The 25,927-nt window shown below is 43.7% G+C and overlaps 1 protein-coding gene across 2 annotated transcripts in view; it reads left to right on the forward strand.

Moving 5' to 3' along the window:
• The window catches only part of COL26A1 (collagen type XXVI alpha 1 chain), a 200,142-nt gene that overhangs the window by 70,090 nt on the left and 104,125 nt on the right, over nucleotides 1-25,927 (forward strand). The window contains exon 3 of one of the 2 annotated variants that reach the window (XM_066379945.1): nucleotides 7,720-7,823. In XM_066379945.1, coding sequence (XP_066236042.1) covers nucleotides 7,720-7,823 — 104 coding nt within the window. The remainder of the gene's footprint in view (nucleotides 1-7,719; nucleotides 7,824-25,927) is intronic. The other variant, XM_066379946.1, reaches the window with a different exon arrangement.

Below are 25,927 nucleotides of genomic sequence, written 5' to 3' on the forward strand. Positions count from 1 at the left end.
TTTCAAGAGATAAAGAATTTCAACTGTATCCCTTGTAAATATACAATAGATGTAAAAATTCAAAGTGAAATATTAGAAAACAGAATTCAGGGGGATTTAAAAAGGGATATCCATCATGACCAAATGGGATTTATCCCAGGAATGCTAGGTTAGTTTAATATTTGAATGCTAATTAATGCTAATTATTTTGATTCATCAAAATAATAAAATAAAGGAGAAAAATCATATGGTTATCTCACTAGATGTAGAAAAATTATTTGGTAAAATTCAGCACCTGTTCAGAATTAAAAAATATTCTCTCAGCAAAGTAGGTATAGAAGGGGATATCCACAATCTAATAAAGAGTGTCTGCAATAAAACCTTACAGCTAACATCATACTTAACTGATGAAATATTATATACGGTCCCCTTTAGTGTGGGAACAAGGAAAGGATCACTGTTATCACTTCTATTCAACACTATACTGTAGGCAATATAGCACAAAGAGAAGAAATAAAAGGCATACGGATCACAAAGAGGATATAAAGAATTTTTTAGTCACAGGTGACACTATTGTGTATGTAGAGAAGAATAGGTAAATATAGGCCCTGGCTGGTTAGCTCAGTTAGAGTATTGTCTCCAAACACCAAGGTTGTGGGTTTGATCCCCAGTCAGGGCATATACAGGAAGTGACCAGTGAACGCACAACTAAATGGGACAACAAATGAATGCTTTTGTTTCTCTCCCTTCCTCTCTCTGTCTCTCTAAAAATCAATCAATTAAAAATAAAAAAGAATAAGCAGATATAGCACTAGAACCAATAAATGAACTTATTAAAGTCACTAGATACAACTGTTTCCCACCCCCCCAAATTCATATGTAGAAATATTAACCCCCAACATGATGGTTTTGGGAGGTGGGGCTGTTGAGAGGTGATTGGGTCATGAGGATGGAGCCCTCATGAGTGGGATTAGCGTTCTTATAAAGGAGACTCCCCAGAGCTCTCTGCTGCTTCTTACCTGTGGGGATACAGTGAGAATATGGTTGTCTACAAACCAGGGGGTGAGCCTTTATAGACATGGAATCAGATAGCATTTTGATCTTGAGCTTCCCGGCTTCTAGAACGATAAGCAATAAATTTCTGTTATCTATGAGCCACATAGGTTATGGTATTGTTATAGCAGCTGGAATGCACTGAGATACAAGGTTAATACAAATAAATGAATGACTATATACTAGCAGAAACAAATAAAAATGTGAAAATACCTCATGTAGAGTGAAATAAAAAAAAACATTAAAGATTGTTATGAGGTGAATGTTTGTATTCCCCCAAATTCATATGTTGAATCTCCCAATGTGGCTGTATTTAGAGATGGGGTCCCTAAGGAAGTAATTAAGTTTAAATGAGTTCTTAAAGGTGGGGCCCTGATCTAATAGGGTTAGTGTCTTCATACAAAAAGATACTAGAGAGCCCTCTCTCTTTCTCTCTCTCTCCCTCTCTAAACACACACACACACACACACACACACACACACACACACACACACACCCTGAGGAAAAGCCATGTGAGGACTCCGTGAGAAAGTGTTTGTGTGCCAGCCAGGAAGAGAGTCCTCACCAGAAGCTGAATAGGCTGGAATCTTTATCTTGTACCTCCCAGCCTCCTCCAGAGCTGTGAGAAAATAAATTTGTGTTGTTAAAGCCATTCCGTTTATGATATTTCGTAATGGCAGCCTAAGTAGGGTAAGACAAATACCTAGCAGTAAATTTAACAAAAGAAGTGCACCCTGCTGCGAAAATTTAAAGAAGATCAAAATAAATGGAAAGTTCTGCCATATTCATGGATAGAAAGACTCAATATTATTTAAATATCTATTCTCTAGAAATTGATCTAAGATTCCATGTAATCTTTATCAAAATCATAGCGGATTTTATTTTGTTGCAGAAATTGATAAGATAATTAAAAATTATGGGAATGCAAAGGACCTAGATATCTAAGACAATTTTGAAGGAGAACAAAATTAGAAAACTTACATCACCACATTTTGAGACTTACTATAAAGCTACATTTATTAAGACAGTGCAGTTTCTATCTTTGGCAAAGGTAGAAAAACAGATCAATGGAACAGAACAGAGAGCCTGGAAACAGACCCACATTTAAACAACCATTTGGTTGTTAACAAGGCAAAAATAATTCAACGGGGGACAAAAAGGTCTTTGAATAAATGGTGCTGGAGCAAGTGGATATCCAAATGGAAAACAATGAAACCTAACTCCTACCCAACAAATAATACAAATTTAAAAATTAATAAATTGGACTTTATCAGAATTAGAGGCTGATTATCATAAATCTACCTTTAAGAAACTGAACGAGGCCTGACCTGTGGTGGCGCAGTGGATAAAGCATCGACCTGGAACGCTGAGGTCGCCAGTTCAAAACCCTGGGATTGCCCGGTCAAGGCACATATAGGAGTTGAAGCTTCCTGCTCCTTCCCCTCTTCTCTCTCTCTCTCCTCTAAAATGAATAAATAAAAATAATTTAAAAAATAATATTAAAAAAAAAAAGAAACTGAATGGCAAGCCTCAGATTAGGAGAAAACATTTGTAATACATACATTCTAAGGTCTCTTATAAAGATTATATAGGGTGGGACAAAAGTAGATTTACAGTTATTCATATAAAAATATTACAATAATTAAATAGTAACGCAAGAATAAACTGTGTTTTGTGCATTCACAACTGTAAGCCTATTTCTGCCTCACCCTGTATAAATCTTACAAATCAGTAAGAAAAAGACACAGAAGCCATGTAAAAGTGGGCAGAAGTCTCGAAAAGGACTTCACATAAGAAGAAGATATGCAAATAACAAACATGGAAAGGGGTTACTTTATTTAGTCAACAGGAATTGCAAATTAAGACCATAATGACAATATTACATGCACCGTAGAATGGCTAAACTGAAAATGACCGGCAATATCAAATTTTGCCAATGTTAGGGAGCAACCAAAACTCATACAATGTTGCTAGGCATGTGAATTGGTCTATCCAAACAGGTCATGGAAGCCAGTTTGTACTATCAACTAAAATTAACACATATTCAACCCCGTGTCCCATCAATTCTACTAGATATATAAGCTGGAGAAATAAAAACACCTGTTCACAAAGAATATATAAGAATGGTCATAGCATCTTTGTTCATCAGAGCTTAAGACTGGAAACAATCTAAATATCCATCAACAGGAGAATGAACAAATTGTGGTATACTTATACAATGAAATGTTATTTAGCAATAAAAAGAAATAAATAAAATACTGGTATACTTAACATGGATGAAACTCAGACAAAATGAACGAGTCAAAGAAAGCAGACACAAACAAGTGCATGCTGTAAGGTTTCCATGTAAAAGAAATTTTACAACAGGCACAATTCAACTCTGGTGAGAGAAGTCAGAACAGTGGTTATGTCTGGGGGCTGGGTAATTGACATGAAGGGGGCACAAAGGGACTTTCGAGTAATAGGAGTGTTGGTGTACCCATACATAAAAAGTTCATTGAGCTAAACCTTAGATTTATCTATTTTACTGTATGTGAATTATATTTTAATAACACAAAAAAAATTCCATTATAATGTGAGAAATGAACTCAGTGCTTTTTTTAATTTTTTTTATTTTTCTGAAGCTGGAAACGGGGAAAGACAGTCAGACAGACTCCCGCATGCGCCCGACCGGGATCCACCCAGCACGCCCACCGGGGGCAACGCTCTGCCCACCAGGGGGCGATGCTCTGCCCCTCCGGGGCGTCGCTCTGCCACGACCAGAGCCACTCTAGCGCCTGGGGCAGAGGCCAAGGAGCCATCCCCAGCGCCCGGGCCATCTTTGCTCCAATGTAGCCTTGGCTGCGGGAGGGGAAGAGAGAGACAGAGAGGAAGGAGAGGGTGGGGGTGGAGAAGCAAATCGGCACTTCTCCTATGTGCCCTGGCCGGGAATCGAACCAGGGTCCCCCGCACGCCAGGCCGACGCTCTACCGCTGAGCCAACCAGCCAGGGCTCTCAGTGCTTTTCTTATCACAGTGCATGGTCATATACTCAAGTGTGATATATGATTAGTGCGACAAGTTCTGATAGAGCAAAGTCCATGCCTGTGTTCTTCATTCTTATATTCCCAGTGCCTGGCACACAGCGGGCTCTTAGTATGTATTTGTGAGTGTACAAATAAGTTTTGAATTAACATCAAGCTCAGTACAAGGTATTGCAGGAGTGCTGAGGAGGGAACTTGTCAACTCTGGCCAGGGAGTCAGGGTGCTTCACATAAGTGGAGGGGACATTTGAGTCACTCCCTGAAAGCTCTTGGGGATTTTTCTCAGGCAGAGTAAAGAAAAAGAGCAGGTAGGCAGAAGAGTAATCATGTGCAAAGGCCCAGGGGCATGAAGAACAGCTTGTTGTGTGCTAGTGGTAGGCACCTTGGCTGATGGTGGTAGGAGGAGGGGTGGAAAGATAGGCAGGGCCTTATTTACTGACATAAAGAGTTTGGTCTTTAGTTTATGGGAGCCATTTTGAGAGAGGGCAGTCACAAAACAGGATCTGTATTTTAGAAAGATCTGGGTTTGCAGACTGGACTCCAGCAGAAGGGCTGAGAGTTCTTCATGGTGGTAAAAGGATGAGGTTCCTCAGCTTCTTGCCCAGACTTGGGGAGAGGTTATGAACACTGAGCTGCCTTGGACCTTCAGGTAAGACTGGAGGGGTAAGCCATGCTGAGCCGTGGCCCTCTGGGCTGGTGAAACAGCGCCACCTACTGGTGTGCCCTGCTCCTGGGCTTTGCAAGCCATCTGGTTCCTTCTGGTCCCATAGCAGGACAGGCCAGTGCATGGCCTCAAAATGAGGGGCAGAAAGAGATCTTCTGTGGGAGACGAGCTCTCCCTCTAGTTCAGGGGTCCAAGATCAGTACTTTGTGCAGATGTAGGGAGGAATGGACACAAACTAGTATTACTAGGCTCTGCCAATTCTGCCTGCATTTGGATCCTAGTTCCACTCCCTTGAGAAAGTTACTTAACCTTTCTGCCTCAGTTTTCTCATCTGTAAATTAGAAACAGTAATAGTATCCATCTGTTAGGGTTGTTATGAGTCAGCAGATGTTATATACTCAGAACAGTACCTGGCACATGGTGAGCACTCAATCAAAGCTCTTGTTATATCTACACATATTAGTATTTTTATCATCATCGTCATTTAAGGCGTGGACTGAAGAATGTCTGGTGCATTTCAGAGCGCTCATGGGCCGGAGGCCAAGGGGTAGTCTATGGTACAGGGGGCCTCAGGGTAGTCGTGTGAGCTGGAGAAGGGCCTGCACACGTGGCTAAGCAGGTCAGACTCTCCTGACCACAATGGGGACCGCCAGAGGGTGTGGGCTGGGAGAAATGAGGTCAGATCTATATTTTGCAAACTCAGCATTCACGCACCCCTTTCTGCTCCCAATGCCTCGCACATATGCCCTCCCAGGGAGCTTCACAGACTATGTTCTGGTCTCCATGGAGTCCTCGTCATGCAGACCAGGAAGTGGGTTCGGGAGGCTGAGGAACGCGTGCAAGTCCACATCGTATACTAGGGGCAGAATCTGAAGCCCGGGACTCCGTCTGCCCCGTGGTGCTGAGGTTACAGGAGGGACCCTTTCATGGCATCAGATGCATTGAGCAGGACCCAAGCAATAAGCAACTTGATACTTTCCTGCCCTACATTCTGCCCCAGGTAGATTCTGAAGCTTTTCTGATCTCTGTCAGCCAGAACAACAATCTTATTTCTGGAATTAATTTAAAAACTGGCATCTTTAAAAGATTTTTGCTACATAATTCAGTTTATTGTTTTTACAGTTTTATTGAGAAATAATTGATGTACATCACTGTATAAGTTTAAGGTATACAGCCCAATGGTTTGATTACATGTATTGTGAAATGATTACCACAATAAAACTGGCATCTTTTATCTGATTAAAGCCTCTCCCTTCTCACGGCGGGGCCTGCTTCAGGCTGGGAGGTCTGCAGCAAGAAAGGAGCATGAGAGTGTGAGCCTGTGAATGAGTGCATGTGAGTGTTGAGTGTGAGCATGTGTGTGTGAAAGCATGCGAGGGTGTGTGCGTGTGAGAATGCGTAAGTGATTGTGTGAATGTGTGAGTATGTGAGGTGTGAGTGAGCGTGCCTGTGAGTGAATATGTGTGAGCGTGAAAGTGTGTTTATAAAGCAGACTGTCTGTTTATACTCTTTGGACCCAGGCTCATTAACCCACCTAAGTCCCACCAGGCCACCTGCTGTCAGCGGTGATGATGACACTGTTTCTCTTCCAGCCCCTGTCCCCATTAGCCTAGGCCAGGTGCTTCCTTTTGGAGGGAAGGATCTAGAGTCCAAAGGCCTGGGTTTGCTCTCTGGGTCCCAGCTCTGGGCACCTCCGAGACTGTTGGCTCCTCATTCAAAGGTCCCTACCCCTGGCTGTACACAGCCACACCCTCCTTCGCTCTCCAGGGGGGAAGCTGGTTTGCTGGAATGTTTATGAAACATGAGTAGAGGATTTTTTTCTTAAGAAAAGAAAAATTAGTATAACAGGATTTTTCCGATTTGGTGCAGTATTTCTGAAATTCAAGACGTGACTCGTGTGTTTTCCTGTCAACAGTGCACCTCGAAACGTCACGCCTGCTGCTACCAATTAATTCATAATTTTTCCATTCACCGGTTTAGTTGCTCAGTGTCAGCAGATTCAAATTTTGTGAAGTCATGGAGTTTTGCTTTCAGGAGGCAGTTGTGCCAACTTGATCAAGCAGCAGAGTCATAATGATGTATGTAAAATGAATAACGAGGCTGGATTTATCCCCCTTGTGAAATTCGGTCACATGCGTTATATGTATGTACTATTCTTGGAGTTTCACAAATCTCCCAAATAATTTGATACAGAACAAGTATCAAACTTTTTTTGCAAGAGAAGAGAATTAAAGCTATAGGACTTTGAAACTGTGTTACGGAATCCACAGCGATATGCGGAGCAGTCTGTTGCTGCGAGAGTCCTCCTACTGGCTTGTCAGTCGTGTTGAAATGTCTGTCACCCACTAGGCTGTGGTTTTCTCGAGGATGGGGACTCAGTTAGCAATCTGTGACCGCAGTGTAGCATGTAGTTGGCACTCCAAAAGCATTCTCTGGATGAATCAACAAAAGGAAATAATGATTAGGGAAAATGTTGGAGTTCAGTGACTTGCGGGTAGTTGGAAGTTGCACAAGTTCTAGTGATAGCTTTCCTCATTCATTATTTTGGTCAATGTCTTAGCTCGAACTGCCATAGCAAAAATATAGACTGAGTGGCTTAAACAAAATAACTTGATTTTCTCAAGCATTTGTCTTCTTTTGTGTCCCCACATGGCCTTTCCTCAGTGTGTGTGTGTGTGGGGGGGGGGGTTAGGGCTTCAACGTATGAATCCTGGGGGACACAATTCAGTCTATAGCAGTCAGTGTGCAAGACATTTTCCACCATAGGTGGCCACACTTGGAGACTTTTCAGGAAGACAGAGCTGGATGGGACTTTAGAACACACTTAGCACAGAAAGAATCAGTCACTTGCCCAGGGCCACAACAGCCAGTGACAGCTGGGGCCATAGGATCTGCTGGCTAGGAAGCTCCCAGAGCCCTAGGCTGGACTGGCTCTGCAGGAGTTGGGTCTGGGGGCGGACTGTTGGGGGCTCACACTGTCCTGACGCTGCCCTTGTGTTAGTTACAGGACTCTGATCAGACCCACATACAGAGTGTCCTACCGAACGGTGACGGCGCTGGAGTGGAGGTGCTGCCCTGGCTTTACTGGGAGCAACTGTGACGAGGGTGAGTCTACTGGGACATGAGGGCGGGGGACCGGGCGCTGGCCCGGCTGGGCTCCGGAGTCCTGAATGCTTCTTCCTCTGCCCTCCTGTGCGCAGGTCTCTGTTCCTCCACAGATCTTCCTTCCTTTTCCCAACACCTTCAGAACCAAATGCTCTGGACTGGCCAAAGTGGGGTGAGGCTGCCGCCCTGCGGTGGCACTGAGGCGGGGTCCCTGTGTGCATTAGTAGGGTGGGGAATAGAGGAGACCCATGTGCCCCAGCCTAGAGGAGGGGACTCAACTCACAGCCTATTCCTTTCACTCTGGTTCTGACGCACACAGAAATCAGGGCAGGCAGAGCGGGAAGTTGGGGGGCCCTGAGAAGGTGCAGAGGAGGGCCCACCCGCCTTGGAGCCACGTCTGCCATAGAGCGAGGCAGGTGGGCCTGGTGGGTGGCAGCAGAAGGAGGGCTTGGTACACTGCCTGTGTTCTTCTGCCTGGCTGGTGCCCAGAGGAGGACAGGAGGATGGGACCCAGAGCTGGGCCTTCCTTCCAAGCCCCAGGCCAGGCTCAGCCTGCCTCTAGAGCCCAATGGAGCCAGACAGCTGCACTCAGATGGAAGTCAGAGATGCCCAGCAACAAATCCGCGCTGTGCTCACAGCCGGAGAGAGCAGGTCCTGCCTGAGGAACAGGTGTGCACCCTGCCCCCCTCGTTCCCAGCACAGCTGGCTGCTCTGAAGGCTGAGGGCTCAGTTTTGTATTTGGAAACAGTAGCTTGCCTCAGCCTTGACTTTGTGACAAAATTATTCTTCTATCTATTTTTATAATCTAATTTACTGATTTTTGTTATATGTACACTTTTATAATAGGTTAGGTTATAATAAAAGTTACAGTAAGATATGTTATATAGATGCTTTTGTTATGAACTGCCTAAAACACTTTAAATTACAAATAATAACATAATAATGGAAACAGCAGAAATGAGGATGAGGATGACAATGATGCTTCACGGGGCCTGTGACTGACGAGCTGAAGGAAGGGGCGGGGATGCACAGGGATCCAGGGGTGTCACCCTTCCTGACTGATGAGCTGCCTGATCCTGGGAGTGGAGGGTAGGCAGCCCCTGGGGAGGGGCCTCACTGGGGTGTTTCCTTCAGCAGGAGCCAGAGGGAGCTCTGGGGGGAGAGGGTGACAGGGTTAGAGGAGACCAGTCCCCCCGGGGGAGGTGTGGGTGGCAGGACCCTGTACTGTATGTGTTGAATGGCCACAGTTCACACCAGGCCTCTTGCTCAGAGCCAGGATTTGGACTTGCTTTACCTGTCCGTGCTATGGGAAACCTCTGGTTCCCCCAACAGAACAGAGCAGACCTGCTGTCCAGGGTCTGCCAAGGGGGAGGGAGAGGAGACAGGGGTTTCAAGGAAAGTGATTGATTTACCCTTAAGTAACGGACCGGGTGCTTTTCAACGACCAGCATTGGGTTCCACCTAATGAAATACAGGCTTCACAGTATTTCTCACACAAGTAGATAGTGAGCATGTTAGATGAATCAACAAAAGGAAATAATGATTAGGGAAAATGTTGGAGTTCTATTGAACTCAGTGAGGGAACCAGCAGAACGGCAAGGCTGATTCAAAAGAGGATTAGAGAAACAGATATAAGTGCAGATTGGGAGACCCCATGACAACCCCCAGGTTTAATAATTCACCAGAAGAACTTACAGAACTCAAAAGCCAGTATATTGCCTGACCAGGAGGTGGCACAGTGGATAGAGCATTGGACTGGGATGTGGAGGACCCAGGCTCGAGACCCCGAGGTCGCCAGCTTGAGTGCAGGCTCATCTGCTTTGAGCAAGGCTCACCAGCTTGAGCACAAGGCACTGGCTTGAGCAAGGGGTCACTCGCTCTGCTGTAGCCCCCCGGTCAAGGCACATATGAGAAATCAATCAATGAACAACTGAGGTGCCGCAATGAAGAATTGATGCTTCTCATCTCTCTTCCCTATCTGTCCCTCTCTCTGTCTCTGTCAAAAAAAAAAAAAAGCTGGTATATTCACATTTGTGGTTTATTACAGAGAAAGAAAACAATCTAAACCCATATAAGAGATGCAGGAAGCTGAGTCCAGGAGGAGTCCACGCTCAGAGCTTCCAGTGTATTGCCCATCAGGGCAACTCCCTGAGCCAGAGTTATTAGCGTGACTGAGTCATGTATATATGGTGGCTGCCTGCTTAGCTGAGCTGTTCCAAGTCCCTCTGGAGGTGGGGCTGGCACCGTGTGACCCAGGGATGTCCCTCAGAATCATTTTGTTATCGTAGACTGTCTGGAGTGGCCCAAGGCTCCCAGGTAAACAAAGACACTCTTATTAGACAGGTCATTCCAAGGGCTTAGAGAGCTAAGTGCAAAGGCCAGACATCTCTTTAGGTAAGCTTATGTCTCAGTCAAGGGCAATTCTCCTTGTAGACCGAGTGGACAAAGCACAGAGGAATTGGGCTGAGGCGTGCTTCTTTCAGAGACCGTAGGGGTCGCCCGGCCCCTTCCCATCTGTGAGCATGAGCGTCCTGTGTGGTTGAGGATTCCAGGAGTGCAAGGGTCTGGGCTGAGCTTGAGACTGGCTCCTGAAAGCCTCTGTGAAGATGTTACATCTCCGGAAATGAGACAATGAAGACAGAAGGCGCAGTTGAGATGGAGTCTGTGATAAGGTCCTGGGACAGTCATTTCCACCTGTTCCCATTGCGTTCCTGGAAAGCCTGCAGGTCAGAGGTGTTCCTCTCAGTCGGTTTAGCTTTGGTTCAGATGAGGTTCCCCAGCACAAACAAGTTTCTCTCTGGCTGTGTCTGGTCTTACGGCTCTGGATCTGTGACTGTGTGGCTTCAGCCTCCTAGGTGACCTTTCTCTGTGCTTAATTCCTCCTTTCTTTGTCTCTCCAGGTCCTCCTTCCAATCAGCCTCCCCTCCCTCCTTCCTGGATACTCAGGAGTGCAGTTGAAAGGCTTGGAGATACTTTCTTTCATAGATATGCCAATATGTGGTCAATCCTGATTATTTTGTGAGTTCTGGATTTGTGACTTGACCTACTTGTTCAAGTTTATTTGTAACCCCCAGATCGATACCAGAGGCACTTTCGTGGTCTTTTGCAGATATGCACAGAGAGGCCAAAAATCTGAGTTGCCCAACACTCTTACTCCCAGTTGAGGTCGAATAAGGTGAAACTTTGCATTCTTGTTTCAACTCCCATTATGCAAACAAGCGTCCTTTTCCAGGTCTGCTTAATGCCATGCTTCTCACATTTTTATGCTCTTTGGGGGATGTGATCCCAGCATAGTGCTGTGTAATGTTCTTAAGTGCAAAAGGGCTATGATGCGCCTTATGAAGAAAATGCATGTGATGAATAAGCTTTGTTCGGCCTTGGTTGCAGCACTGTGGGCTGTGAGCTCAATGTTAATGAATCAACAGTATCTATCTAATCAAGTGCCATTCAGTAAAACTACGCATAAAACAAAATTAAATACTGATCGGCTGACGAAAATGTTGTGACGCTGTCCTTCCCCTGGGAGCCATGGTTCAGTATTTGTTAATTCAGAGTTTCCGGTGCCTTTATAGAACATAACTACCATGAATAACAAAAACTTACTGTATCTATGAATCTGCAACTATATTTATATATCCGGAAATATTTTTTTATTATTATAAAATCAAGTACATGTTCAGTGTAGAAAAAGTGAAATCAGCCATTGAAGTTAAGCTTATGTCTCACTTAGGTGAAATGCCTCCACACCATTTCCTGTGCTTATAGGTTAGTTGTAATATACATGTTGTTTGATAACTTTCTTTTTCATAAAAGTTGTCATGAATATCCTTGTCAATAGATAGCTTTCTTTTTTTAATTTTTAAATTAAAAAATTTTTATTTAGGAGAGGAGGCAGAGAGATAGATTCTCCTGCATGCATCAGGACCAGGATCCACCCAGCAAGCCCACTAGTGGGCGATGCTGCCCATCTGGGGCTGTTGCTTCATTGCTTAGCTACTGGAGCCATTTTTAAGTGCCTGAGGCAGAGGTCAATTCACTTGAACCAATGGAGCCATGGCTGCAGGAGAGGAAGAGAGAGAGTGAGAAAGAAGGGGGAGGTGTGAAGAAGCAGACGGTCACTTCTCCTGTGTGCCTTAAACAGAAATCAAACCCCAGATATCCACACACCAGGCTGATGCTCTACCACTGAGCTGTCTGGCCAGGGCCAATAGATAGCTTTCTATGGCAGTGGTCCCCAACCTTTTATGGGCCACGGACCGGTTTAATGTCAGAAAATATTTTCACGGACCAGCCTTTAGGGTGGGATGGATAAATGTATCACGTGACCGAGACTAGCGTCAAGAGTGAGTCTTAGATGGATGTAACAGAGGGAATCTGGTCATTTTTTAAAAATAAAACATCATTCAGACTTAAATATAAATAAAACGGAAATAATGTAAGTTATTTATTCTTTCTCTGCGGACCGGTACCAAATGGCCCACGGACCGGTACCGGTCCGTGGCCCAGGGGTTGGGGACCACTGTTCTATGGTATCATTTTTAATGGCTGTGGTATTTGGAACACACTTTATAAACTAAACCCTTCCTATAACGTATTTAACTTGCTTCTAATTTTAAATTATTAATAACATTGCTGTAAATACGTTTTTTTTTAAACAGGTAAAATTTATATACATTAAAAAGCACCAATCTTAAATGTACAATTTAATGAGTTTTCATAAATACATAAACATTTCCATCACTTCTCAGAAAGTTCCCACCGCTAAGCAACTACTATTCTAATTTCTATCATCAGGGATCAGTTTTACCTATTCTTGAACTTCATATAAATGGACTTACATGGTATGATTCTCTTTTGTGTATGGTTTCTTTCACTTAATATAATTTTTGAGATGTGTTCGTGTTGTTACATGTGTATCAGTAGATTATTTGTTTTTGTTACTGGGTATTATTTCACTGTTTAAATAACCACAATTTTACTTATCCATTCTCCTGTGGATAATTATTTGGGTTGTTTCTAGTTTTGGGCCTTATGAATAAAGCTTCTGTGAACATTCTTGTATATGTCTTTCTGTGAACATGTATTTTTATTTCTCTTGGATAAATTTTTAGGAGTAAAATTGCTAGGTCATGGTGTATGTTTAACTTTATAAAAAAGAGCCAAAACTTTTTTTCAAAATGGTTTACCGTTTTACACTCCACTGGGAAAGTAAGTTCCAACTGCTCCACGTTCTTGCTAACATTTGGTGTTGTCAGTCACTTTGGTGTTGTTAGCCGTTGCAGCGGGTATAAAATGCTCCTGGTTGTGATTTTAATTTGTACTTTCCTGTTGACTAATGATGCTGAGCAGCTTTTTTATGCCTCTCTGATGTGCTTACCAGACATTCTTATATCTTCTTTAGCGAAGTGTCTGTCCAAGACTTTTGCCCATTTTTAATTGGGTTGTTTAATTTTATAAAAAACCAGACAAACTGTTTTCCAAAGAGGTTTAAACAGTTTATATCCCAACAAGCAAAGTATATTTCAATAGCCCCATAGTCTTGCCAACATTTGGTGGTATTTAGCTGTGGGAATGAAATAGAATGTAATTGTAATTTCTTCTTCTCCTCCTCTTCCTCCTCCTCCTTTTTTCAGTGAGAGGAGGGGAGGCAGAGACAGACTTCTGCATGTGCTCTGACCAATATCCACCTGGCAAGCCCACTAGGGAGTAATGCTTTGTCCATCTGGGGCATTGCTCCATTGCTCAGCAACTGAGCTCTTCTTAGCACCAGAGGTGCAGACCATGGAGCAATCATCAGCACCCAGGGCCAACTCACTCCATTCTAGCCATGGCTAGAGGAAGGTGCGCGCGCACACGCGCACGAGAGAGAGAGAGAGAGAGAGAGAGAGAGAGAGAGAGTGAGAGAAGCGAGAGGGGGAGGGTTAGAGAGGCAGATGGTTGCTTCTCCTGTGTGCCCTGAGTGGGAATCAAGCCTGGGACATCCACATACTAGGCCAATGATCTACCACTGAGCCAACTGGCCAGGGCCTTAGTTTCTTCTTTTTAAAGACTGTTTTGACCACTCTAGTTCCTTTGCATTTTCATAAAAATTTTACTACCAACTTATCAATGTCTACATAAAGCTGTCTGGTAGGATTGGGATCAGGATTGTGATGAATTTACAGACCAATTTAGGGAGAGTGGATGTCTTAATAATGAGTCTGCTGATTCATGAATGTGGTATAGTTCTCCATTTGTTTTGTACTTTACTTTTTCTCAGCCATTTTTATAGTTTCAGAGTAGAGAGCGTACTTGTATTTTATTAAATTTATTTCTAAATATTTTATACATTTGGTGCTTTTTAAAAAGTGAAATTGCTTTTTAAAATATGATTTCATAATTTTTTGATGCTAGTATATAAAAACATTTAATTTTTAAACACTGGTGATCTTGTATTTGAAAACCATGCTAAATTTATTTATTAGTTCTAGTGGTTCATATCCTCTGTGAATAGAGACATTTTTGTTTCTTCCTTTCAAATCTTTATGCTTTTTATTTCTCTTTATTGCCTTACTGGACTGCTTGAACTTCTAGTAAAATGTTTGATAAAAGTGAGAACAGACATATTTGCCCTGTTTCTGGTCATGGGGGAAAATTTCTTAATATTTCACTAGTAAAAGTTTATTGTTTGCAGTAGATTTTTCATATAAACCATTTATCAGATGAAGATAATCACTTCTATTCCTAGTTTGTTGGAGAATATTTATCATGAATAGGTACTGATTTTTATCAAATGCGCTTTTTTGTTTGTTTGTTTTTACAGAGACAGAGAGAGAGTCAGAGAGAGGGATAGATAAGGACAGACAGACAGAAATGGAGAGAGATGAGAAGCATCAATCATTAGTTTTTCATTGAGACACCTTAGTTGTTCATTGATTGCTTTCTCATATGTGCCTTGACCGTGGGGCTACAGCAGACTGAGTAACCTCTTGCTTCAGCCAGCGACCTTGGGTCCAAGCTGGTAAGCTTTGCTCAAACCAGATGAGCCTGCACTCAAGCTGGCGACCTTGGGGTCTCAAACCTGGGTCCTCTGCATCCCAGTCCGATGCTTTATCTACTGCGCCACTGCCTGGTCAGGATCAAATGCTTTTTCTGCATTTATATTGAGGTAATTCAATTTTTATTCTTTATTATGTTAAGGTGACAAATTATATTGATTTAGAATACTAAACTAACTTTTTGTTCCTGGTAGTAACCTTATTATTACTGGGATAAACCTCATTTGGATGTATTATTCTTTTATATATTTCTATATTTGATACTTATCTGTAATTTTCTTTCCTTGAATCTGTCAGTCTTTAGTTATTAGAGTTATGCTGTTCTCATAAAAAGATTTGGGACATTTTCCCTCCTCCTCTATTTCCTGAAAGCATTTTTAAAATAAAGTTGGTATAACTTTTTTCCTTAAATGTTTAAAAGAATTCACAGTGAAACCATCTGGACCTGTAGTTTTCTTTGTGGGAAAGTTTCTGATAACTCATTGTTATCAAATGAATTTGAGAACACATTTTATAGATATAGGGCAATACATAGCTATATTTTATTTTAATAATTATTTATGCATTTTAAAATCAACTTTATTGAGGTGAGATTTACATAGAGCTTATTACATACATATAATTTCCTTACACTAGAAGTGTACAGTTCAGTGAGTTTAGATAGACCCCATGAATAATTTCTAAATAATTCTGTTCTCCCTGGTATCCTGTCACCAAACGTGCCTCAGTCTTTCTGCACTCTGATTTCTCTCTCTTCAATTCAGAGGGATTGCTATGTTCATCCCCTCTCTATGTGCTGTGGTCCTGAAGGTGCTTTCAAGAGTCACCTAGCTTGTTTTTCTTCTCAGGAATCATTGTTCCACTTTGTTCAATGTCTATGAACATTTGTTTGAGAAATTTTGTCCAATTTTTGAATTGTGTATGGTGGGAGAGCAAGTTAAGTGTGAGTATGACTGGAACAGAATTTGTGTTTTCTTTTATTGGATTTTTAGCTACATTTTTCTGTATTATTTCTTAGTTCTCCTAAGGATTATAAACTGTATCCTTATTTTATCATAATGAACAGAGTAAATCCAGGGCTACTGCATGTAAATGAGAAGAAATTATTAATAGTACAATTCAGTTTATCCACCCCCCCATCCTTTGTGCTATTACTGTCATATGTTTTAAATCTAAATATTTTATGAAAATCAGAATTCAACATTATAATCTTTGCGTTAACCAGTAAGGTAATCTTTTTAAAAGTGAAAGGAGAAAAAGAATGGTCTTATTTATTATCTCACAGGTAACGTTTTCAGAGATCTTTAATTTCTTCCTGGAGCTCTGGGCCTCTAGTTGGTGTCCTTTCTTCTCAAACCCAAGAAGTTATGTCAGCATTTCTTGTAGTGCAGGTCTCTAAATGCAGTAAATTCTCTCAACTAATAAAGTATTTTAATATTTACTTTGCCTTAATTCTAGTCAACTCGTTAATTAAACTGCAGTAAATTACACGGACATAAAATTGACCATTTTAACCATTTTAAATTGTATAATTCAGTGGTGTTAAGTATATTCACAATGTTTTGCAACCATCACCACTATCTAATTCCAGAACTTATTTTTATCACCCCAAAGGGAAACCCTGTACCCATGAAGCAGTCACTCCTCATTCTCCCTCCCCTTAGCTGTCGGCAACCACAAATCTGCTTTCTGTCTCTATTGATTTGCCTATTCTGGATATTTTATATAAATAGAACCATACACTATGTGGCCTTTTGTGTCTGGCTTCTTTTACTCAGCATAATGTTTTAAAGCTTCATCCAAGTTGTGGCATATATCTGAATCATGAATAAAATTCTATTATATGGATATACCACATTTTGTTTTTCCATTTACCCATTGATGGACATTTGGTTTTTTTCCACATTTCAGCTATTGTGAATAGTGCCATTATGAACATTCACATATACTTTTTTTTGTTTGAACACCTGTTTTAGATTCTTTTTGATATATACTTAGGATTGGGGTTTCTGCATCATATGGTAATTCTATGTTTAACTTGCTGAGGAACTGTAAAACTGTTTTCATAGTGGCTGCACCATTTTACATTCCCACCAGCAATTGTACAAGGGTTCCATTTTCTCTAGTCATCATCTCTAATGCTTTATTTTCCATTAAGTTTTGAATAATATTTTCATTGAGTTCATAATTCTGGATTGATGATTTTTTCTTTCAGTACTTGAAGCAGTTTGGTTGATCCATTGTCTTTTGGCATTTATTGTTTCTGGTGAAAAGTCTGTTGTACTTGTATTGTTTTTTCTTCTGTGATGTGCTTTCTCACCCCCTCTGGTTGTTCTTGTGGGGTTTTTTTTTGTTTTTTGTTTTTTTTTTGTTTTTTTAAATCTTTGTCTTTCAGCAGTTTGTGATGTTATCAGGTAGGATTTTTAAAATCTTGCTTGAGGTTCTTTGAGCATATGGTATAAGTCAGTGTTCTTTTGGTTTTTGTTTTATTTTATTTTTTTATTTATTCATTATTTTAGAGAGGAGAGAGAGAGGGAGAGAGAGAAACAGAGAGAGAGACAGAGAGAGAGACAGAGAGAGAGGAGAGAGAGACAGAGAGAGAGAAGAGGGAAGGAGCTGGAAGCATCAACTCCCATATGTGCCTTGACCAGGCAAGCCCAGGGTTTCGAACCGGCAACCTCAGCATTTCCAGGTCGACACTTTATCCACTACGCCACCACAGGTCAGGCTTGTTCAGTTTTTTCACATATTTTTCTGCCCTAGTTTCTTCTCTCAAGATTTAATTTGTGCACATTAGATTGCTTGATAATGTCATTGAAATTTTATTATTTTTACCCCTCTGTTCTTCAGATTAGATAATGTCTATTGATCTGTCTTCAAAGTCCATTGACTTTCTTCTGACATCTATGATCTTTTGTCAAGCCCATCCAATGACATTTTTACTTCAGATATCATACTTTTTAATTTTAAGTTTTCCACTTTATTTTTTTTGTTTATGTTTTCATGATGATATTTTTCTCATTTGTTCAACCATTATGACCATGATTTATTTAATATTCTTGAACTTATATATATTTATAATAGTGGATTTTAAGTCCTTTCCTTATTTCTAACATTTGGGTCATCTTGGGGTTTCTGTGTATTGATAATTTTCTCTTGACTTGGGTCATGATTATTTTTTCTTTCTTTCTTCCCAAATTAATATCTTTTGGATATATACTGAATAATATGATATGTTGTAGAGGTTCTGGCTTCCTTAAAGAGCATTGATTTTTGTTCTAGCAAGCAGTTAACCTACTATAAATTTATTAAGGCTTTGTTTTTATACTTTATTGGGGTGGGTATGTAAACCCCTTAGACCTGGGATATAGTTTTTACTTCTAAGTCATAGACTATCTCTTGTTTCAAAGGCAAGTCCTAGTCAGGGGTCTCCAAACTTTTTACACAGGGGGCCAGTTCACTGTCCCTCAGACCATTGGAGGGCTGCCAAATACAGTGGTCCTCTCACTGACCACCAATGAAAGAGGTGCCCCTTCCAGAAGTGCAGTGGGGGCTGGATAAATGGCCTCAGGGGGCCGCATTGCGGCCTGCGGGCCGTAGTTTGGGGACACCTGTTAGGTGTTAACTACACCCCCTTAACTTGAAGAGATTCAATCTCTAAATCATCTTCTTGCTGTTGGGTGGCAGTTTATATCTCTGCTCGCTTTTATAGCCTTCCCACTATTGTTTTCTACTGAGCTCATTGGAATCTCCTTTACACATGCACAGTTCAGGGGTTAGCCAACAATTTAAGGGGAGTTTGTACACTGAGTTTGGGGTTCTCTGCTCTGTGTAACTATTCCCATATTAGATTTCTTCTCTCAGTTTTCAGGTCCTCTGGCAGCCGTAAGCCTAAACAACTGCAGTTTTTGACTTGATTTCTGGCCACCCTGCACTGCCTGACCTGAGCTTTCTTCAGGGGAGAAAGTCATATAATGTAGAATTCACTCAGTGCTATTTCCTCTTTTCAAGTGTTGAATTTCCTCTAGTTTCTGCTAGCTTTTTGTTGGTTTCTAGTGTCTTCAAATAATTGTTTAAAAATTTTATCTAGAGTTTATAATTTTTATCTACAGTTGAGTTAGTCTGATACAAGCTACGCCATCTTTACTGAAACTTGAACTCGGTGAACATCTTTTTAGCTAAAATCTTTGCCCATACCTTTAATAATTTCCTTAGGATAAAACCCTGCAGAATTATCGGGTTAAGACTTTTAAATCATATTGCCAAATTAGTCCTTAGAAAGGTTGCTGAGTACACTGGTGTAGACAGATTGAGAGGTTCTGGAGGGCAGAGGGTGTTATCATCATCTGTTTCCCTTTGTGGTGCCCGAACGACTGCCTGACACTTAGGTAGGATTCGGTCAAGACTGTTGACTCCCTCTGTGTATGGAACATGATTTTTGTCATTGCTGATCAAAGAAGCCAGCATTAAGCATGGGATACAGTACTGTTAATGCACCACTAGATTTAATTTAAAAAGCCACATTCCACCAGTAGATGTCCCTCCAGTTAGTTCAGTCAGCTGGTAGCAGCGGTAACAGCATCACCTTCACCAATATCATAACATTATGTCATTATTCTCACCTTTGAAATTGTACTTTATACTTTATTTAGGGCTTTCAGTCACATATTCTATATTACCATGGTATAGATACTGTTATAACCTGAATGGTTATGTGTCTCTCCCCCCGGCCCCCGGCCCACTGCTCCTATCATTCATATGTTGAAACCTATTCCCCAATATGATGATGTTAAGAGGCAAAGTCTTTGGGAGGTGAGTAGGTCATGAGGGTGCAGTTTTTATGAATGGGATTAGTGTCTTAATAAAAGAGAGCTCCCTGCCCCCTTCTGCCATGTGAGGACACATAAAGAAGACAGATGCCTATGAACCAGGAATTTGGTCAAGGTTGACCGGTTGAGAAGTGACCTGTGCAGAACTGGAACCTGGGTCTTTGCTCTTGATTGAGTGCTTTTTATTTTACACCACCTGAGACCTTTGAAATCTTGAAAAATCAGACCCAGTTGTCCTAGCACAAGATAGACAACTAGAGTCTAGGCTGGCTGCCTCCTGTGGTACCTAAGATGGCCTGCTCCACAATGTGTTATAGGCCAGATCAATGTTACCTTGGTGTTGTGGAAAAGATATGCCACAAAGTCATCAGGAGATGAAAAGTTTAAGACAAGTAGGGGATTTTTTTCTCTCCCTCCCCCCACCCCTCTCTCTTCAGCTGGAGTCCTTGGCCAGAACAGGAAATGAACCCTCTGGGCCCCCATATCAGCAAGGGCAGGTCCAGGGGGAGGTGGTTTAGCTAGTGCATCCAAGCCTTGAGCTGATTGATTTGAGTCCAAGATGATGTTGACATTTCACCCCTGGCTCGAGCTCTGTGTATGAGTGTGTTTGTGTTTTGAATGGCTGAGGGTTCAAAGCCAGGAGTTCTCTTGGGAGGAGGCTGCAGCCTCTTGGCCAATCTGCAGAGCTCAGCATTTTAGGGAAATGAATCTCAGTGAATCTCATGATGCTTCTGAGACTTGCCTACCATGGCTATCATTAAAGGGAGGGACAAGCAAGTAGTTCCGTTTATTCAAAGTAGCCATGTGCCCAGGAGATTTCAGTCACTGTACTAGATGCTTGGGTCACATTGATGAAAAGGGGGCCTTAGGATCTCCCAGCCGGGGTGTGTGTATGTGTGTAGGGGGCACAGGGGCCAGAGGAATGAGCAAATAATACTAATACTGTGAAATATGGGTGTTGTTTAAGTTATGTTTGAGGTGCTGTGGGACCCACAGGAGGTAAGGACTTAAGGGGTCTTCTTTCATCCATTCCTGGCCCTCTGAGTTCCGCTTAGCTCATTTTCTCAAGCCTCCACTGGGCTTCCCGGAACTTTCTTCAGTAGTTTTCATATTTCTCACCCACTGGTCCTTCCCATCAGCACGTGAGTACATCAAGCATCTCTCATTTTTAAGAAGACAATTTTATTGACTTTGCATTGCCTTTAAGCCATGGCCCTAACTTGGGCTTCCTTTCTCAGCCAAATTTCTTGGAAGAACTGCCCACCTTCCTCTACTCAACTTTCTTGCATCCCGGGTCTTCTCTTATCTGTGAGGCTGGGTCTCTGCCTCACTTACCATGCAGAGAGTCTTTGCACTGACTGACCTTTGAGCGGGTTATGTCCTTCTCATGTGTATTTCTATTTACCAACCACTGGCAAAGAGCTGGAACCTGGCATGCTTCTTAAATGAATGAATAATTGCAAAGGCAATTTTCATGTGTGTTAGATATGAGGTTCAGCTGGTGGCTGTATGACTATCTCTACTGTATAGATTAACAACCAAGGCTTAGAGGCTTAGAGAAATATTCCTATTACTATGTGAGGCCCTGCAGGGTCAGATGTGGGAGCCAGAGGCCGAGTAATGGGACGAGGAAGATGCCATGGTTGCTACTGGCTGGTTGACTGGCTGAGCTGAAGAGGACACTTCATAGGGCCTGACCACTCAGTCACTTTTAACACCTGCTTCTTTCCTGGCATCTTCGATAAACTCTGGGCCCAGGCCTGGTGGGGAGGACGAGCTGTTCCATTTGGCATCTGCTCTTGCTCTCAGCTTCAACAGACAGCATGGCCTTGCTGATGAGATTCTGGGCCCTTTGATACTTCATCCCAGCCTGGAGTGGTTCCAGCTGTTGGAATGGGTTTTGTTGTCAGACAGGCATCTTTCGGCACCTCCCATCATGCTGTGTGGGGCTGTAAATATCCACAGATGTCACCTGCCTTTTCTTTTTTTGGAAAGAGCTTTCATGGGGGCTGGCCCATGTCGCAGGCGCATAGCTCAGCTGCTGCGCTGTCTGCACATCCAGGGGCTCTCAGCACTCCCCATGGCAGCTTCTTTCCTCGCAGGCCTTTACAGGGGGTGACAGGGGCCAGAGTAATGCCATGGTAGATGATTGCTAAGCTCACGAATTTTCTGAGACTCTCTAGGTCTGTACTAGGCCACTCAGGGGTACCCTGGGCGTTTCTCTGTTGGCCAGAGAGACCCTGAATTTCCAGGGCAAGAGGCTCCAGGTATAAAGCAGAGTTCTCCAGCCACTCATTCTAATGTGCTGAACACAGAGAGGAAATGAGTGTAAGAAAGGGCAGGGCAGAGCCCGGGGAAGTCAGTTGCTCTTGCTCTAGTCAATCACCTCCTTGAGAGTTAAGTGGGAGCTAGCCTGGAGACAGGAAGCTGGACCATAAGAGCCTGGAATGCTGCCAGTGCTACGGAGGTAAGACGGGTGTGGGGGGCTGTGGATGGGAGAGAAGGAAGACCAAGCAAAGGGCAGCAGCTGTGCATTCCACCTGTCCAAGTGGCTGGGTCAAGGCAGCTTTTAGGGGTCCCCAATTAGTTTCTGAGGCTCTAGGGATAACATGTCTGTTCTCCAAGTGGCATGTTAGATGCCAGTAGGCTTCTCTCCAGAACACTGAGGAGGGGGAGTAGAAGACTAGAACATGGCCTGCTTGTTGGGTGGAAAAGTCAGGGGTTACAGTAGGAAAATAGGAGAAAACAGAAAGAGGTAGTTGTACTATTCAGCAGATCAGGGAGTTGGTTTCTTCTTCTTACTCCTCCTTCCCATTATGATCCTCTCTGGGGTCAAGGCCACACCCTGGGACTCAAGGTCACACCCTTTGGTTTTGGGTAGCTAAAATGCTCAACCTAGATCGCTACTGCAGGGAAGCATTTCCGGAACCTCTGGCTGAGTCTAGGGTCCTAAGCAGTGAGCACAATTCACCCACACTGTGGCCAAGAAAAGGGAGGGGTCTTGACCAATGTCATCAGCCATAAGCTCATTTGTTTATGTGGTCCCAGTGTGGGCAGGTCCATTGGCAGGCCGCAGCCGTACCCTTGGGGAGGATGGGGTTGATTGTTTGGGGCTTGCCTGTGCTTAGCAGAACCCTTGGTCTATTATGGTAGATGGCAGTGGGCCCCACCCAGAAAGCACTTATAATGTGACAATTCTATCTTTCAGGTGTTTTTGTTTTTCCAAGGGCCCAAAAAGCAGCATCACCAACAATTCCCTATACTGCTTACCTGGGACCTCCCTGCCTGTCTCTAGCCTGCTGTGACACATGTGTGTGTATGTATGTGTGTGGAGGGGAAGCAGGTGGGAAAGAGCAGCAGCCGGCAGAGCTGGACTCATCATGAGAGTCCCACAGCTGAGATGTACCAAGGAATGACAACACAGGTGTCTGCAGGGAGAGTCTGAGCAAAGCAAACCCAGAGTCTCGTGCCCGAGCTGAGGACGGCTTTGCTGAGAGGGTCCCACAGTGACCCACAATCTGAAGGAGTAATGTGTCTGGGAACCACCCTCTGTTTTCCCAGAAAAGGGGTCCATGCCTCTCAGAGAGCAAGGGCAAGCCACAATTAACAAGTGGAAGCGGACTCATTTCACCAGTTTTTCTCTGTTAAAGCCTACTGCTATCCTGACTCTAAGCTCAGGCTTTTTTTAGAAAAGGGGGATAGGTGGATGGGGGTCCAGCCTTCCCAAAAGCTGGACAGACATTTTCTTACAGTTAATCCCAGTGTTGGGCAGAGAAGACCTTGCTCTTAGGACGTGGGGTGAGAACTCCCAGTGGAAAGCAGGGCCTGGGCCTTCGGGGTGAGGAGAGGGGTGGGTAGAGCCGACACCTCCTAGAACTGCAGAACCCGATGCCTTTTGCAAACCACCACGTGCCGGAGCTGGGCGACTCTGGGTTCCTGGTGCCTGACCATGATCCTCACCAGCGGCACTGGAGCTGGGGGATGTCAGCCTGGAGCAGGCAGGTGATCCGTGCAATGCCTCACGGCGAGAGGTGGTGGGGTACTAGGACCCTGCACCCGATTCACTCTCCCCACCTTTGAAGGCTTTGTTTATGGGCCCTGAAGAAGCATGATGCAGCCCCACTGGCTCTGTTTCGTGAGGAGTGGAGGATCCATCCTCCCTTTAGGAAGAATGGAGAGCCAGTCTCTGGACTGCCTGAGTGCCCCATGGGGAAGCTTGATCCAATTTATTTTTATGAGATGACAGCACAGTTTGTATTCACATGTCCTCAGTGACAGGCTCTCTTCCAATCTACTTGTCTTACTGTGGGCTGTTATAACAGAATAACACAGACTGACTGACCTTAAAAAAACAGACATCTACTTTTCACAATTCTGCAAGCTGCCAAGTCGAAGATCAAGACCTGGGCAGATTCAGTTATTGGTGAGAGCTCTCTTCCTGGCTACCTTCTCGTTGTGTCCTCACATGGTGGGGGTAGGGTGGGAGAGAGATGTCTCTGGTGTCTCTTCTGAAAAGGACACTAATTCCATCATGGAGTCCCACCCTCATGACCTCATCTAAACTTCTTCACCTCCCAAGGACTGTCTCCAAATACCATCGAGTTTCAGGCTTCAGCATGAATTTGGGGGGATGCACACAATGCACCTCTTTTCCCCTGAATCCTGAATCCTGAATAGCTGGGACTCGGCGGGGGGTGCTTGACTACTTGGCATCACCTTTGCTCATGTGTAGATGTGACCTGACCCTGATGTTCCCAGTGATGACAAGGGAATCTTGCAACCTTGCAATCTGGAGCCTCTGTCCACCCAAGGTTTACTGGGGGCCTGGCCCCTGGTTGACAGCCACTGTCTGCCACCGTGAGCCCCTAGGGATTCCCCTGGTCTAAGCAGTCACTCTGGTGAAAATCTGGGTGGGTTTCAGTAGCCCCCTGAGAGCCTGCCTCGCACCTTGCCCTCAGATCCACCCTTCACATAACCGTCAGGGGGACCCCGTAGTAGGCAGAGCGGACCTGGCTGCTACCCTGTGGAAACCCTCCACCTCTCCCCGTCCTCCATCGCAAGGTGCCCGGACTCCTTGGGCCTGTCTCTCTGGCTTCCGCTCTGTGACTCTTCCTCTCTCGTTTCAAGCTTTGTGAAACTGAGCAGCTCTTATTTACTTATTTATTTATTTAAGCTTTTATTTATTGATTTTAGAGAGAGGAGAGAGAGAAAGGGTGTGTGTGGGGGGAATGGGAAGCATCAACTCCTAGTAGTAGTCCTCATATGTACCCTGACTGGACAAATCCAGGGTTTTGAATTGATGATCTCAGCACTCCAGGTCAACGCTCCATCCACTGCTCCACCATAGGTCAGGCACTGAGCAGCTTTTTTTTTTCTTTTCTTTTCTTCTTTTTATTGGATTTCTTGAGCAGCTTTTAATAGTCTAGAATCATCAGAGTGCAATCCTACATCTGTGCCTTCACACTGGCTTTCCCAGGTGGCCAGTGCTCTTCCTCATGTTGCCTTACTGAGGAACTTCTCTGTCGTCCTTAAGCCCGTGTGGCTGCCCCTTCCTCCTGTTACCTTCCCATCCCGTCACCATCAAGAGAGGTGTGGCCATCGTCTGTGCTCCCTCTGCAGCCTGAGCACACACTCACAGCAGCTAGCACATTGGATGATGAATTATAGAACTTGTTAGACACCTTTCCCACCAACTAACTCGTAAGCTTCCAGATGACAGAGCAGGAGCCCGACTCTCCTGTGTCCCTGTGCTCGGCAGAGGGCCCAGCACGTAGGAGGTGCTCAGTGAATGAATCACAAAAGTTTGGCTTCTGAGGTTCTGTGCAGGGAGAAAGCTCCTGCTCAGAGGATGCAGCCTGGGCTCCAAGGATTCTGTTTCAACACAGCTGTGCAGGCATCTATCTGAATTTGAGCCAGGCCTTTGTTGTGTGCTTATCTGTAAAATGGGAGCAGATGAGACTCAGCCCGGTCTAAGGCGCCTCTGTCCTTGTCCCTCTCCAAGAGGTAGGATTCTGGGCCAGGACGTTCTGGAGTGAACAGCAACACTAAACCTAGACCTCTTCTTTCCCTCAACTTAAAAAAAAAATTATGGTTAAAAAAAAAAAAACACCTGTGCCTGGACTATGGTGGCGCAGTGGATAAAGCATCGACCTGAAACATTGAGGTCACCAGTTTGAGACCTGCGCTAGCTTGGTCAAGACACACATAGGAGCCGATGCTTCCTGCTCCGCCCCCTTCT

Source organism: Saccopteryx leptura, chromosome 4 (genome assembly GCF_036850995.1).
Source record: "Saccopteryx leptura isolate mSacLep1 chromosome 4, mSacLep1_pri_phased_curated, whole genome shotgun sequence".
NCBI classification, from domain to species: domain Eukaryota; kingdom Metazoa; phylum Chordata; class Mammalia; order Chiroptera; family Emballonuridae; genus Saccopteryx; species Saccopteryx leptura.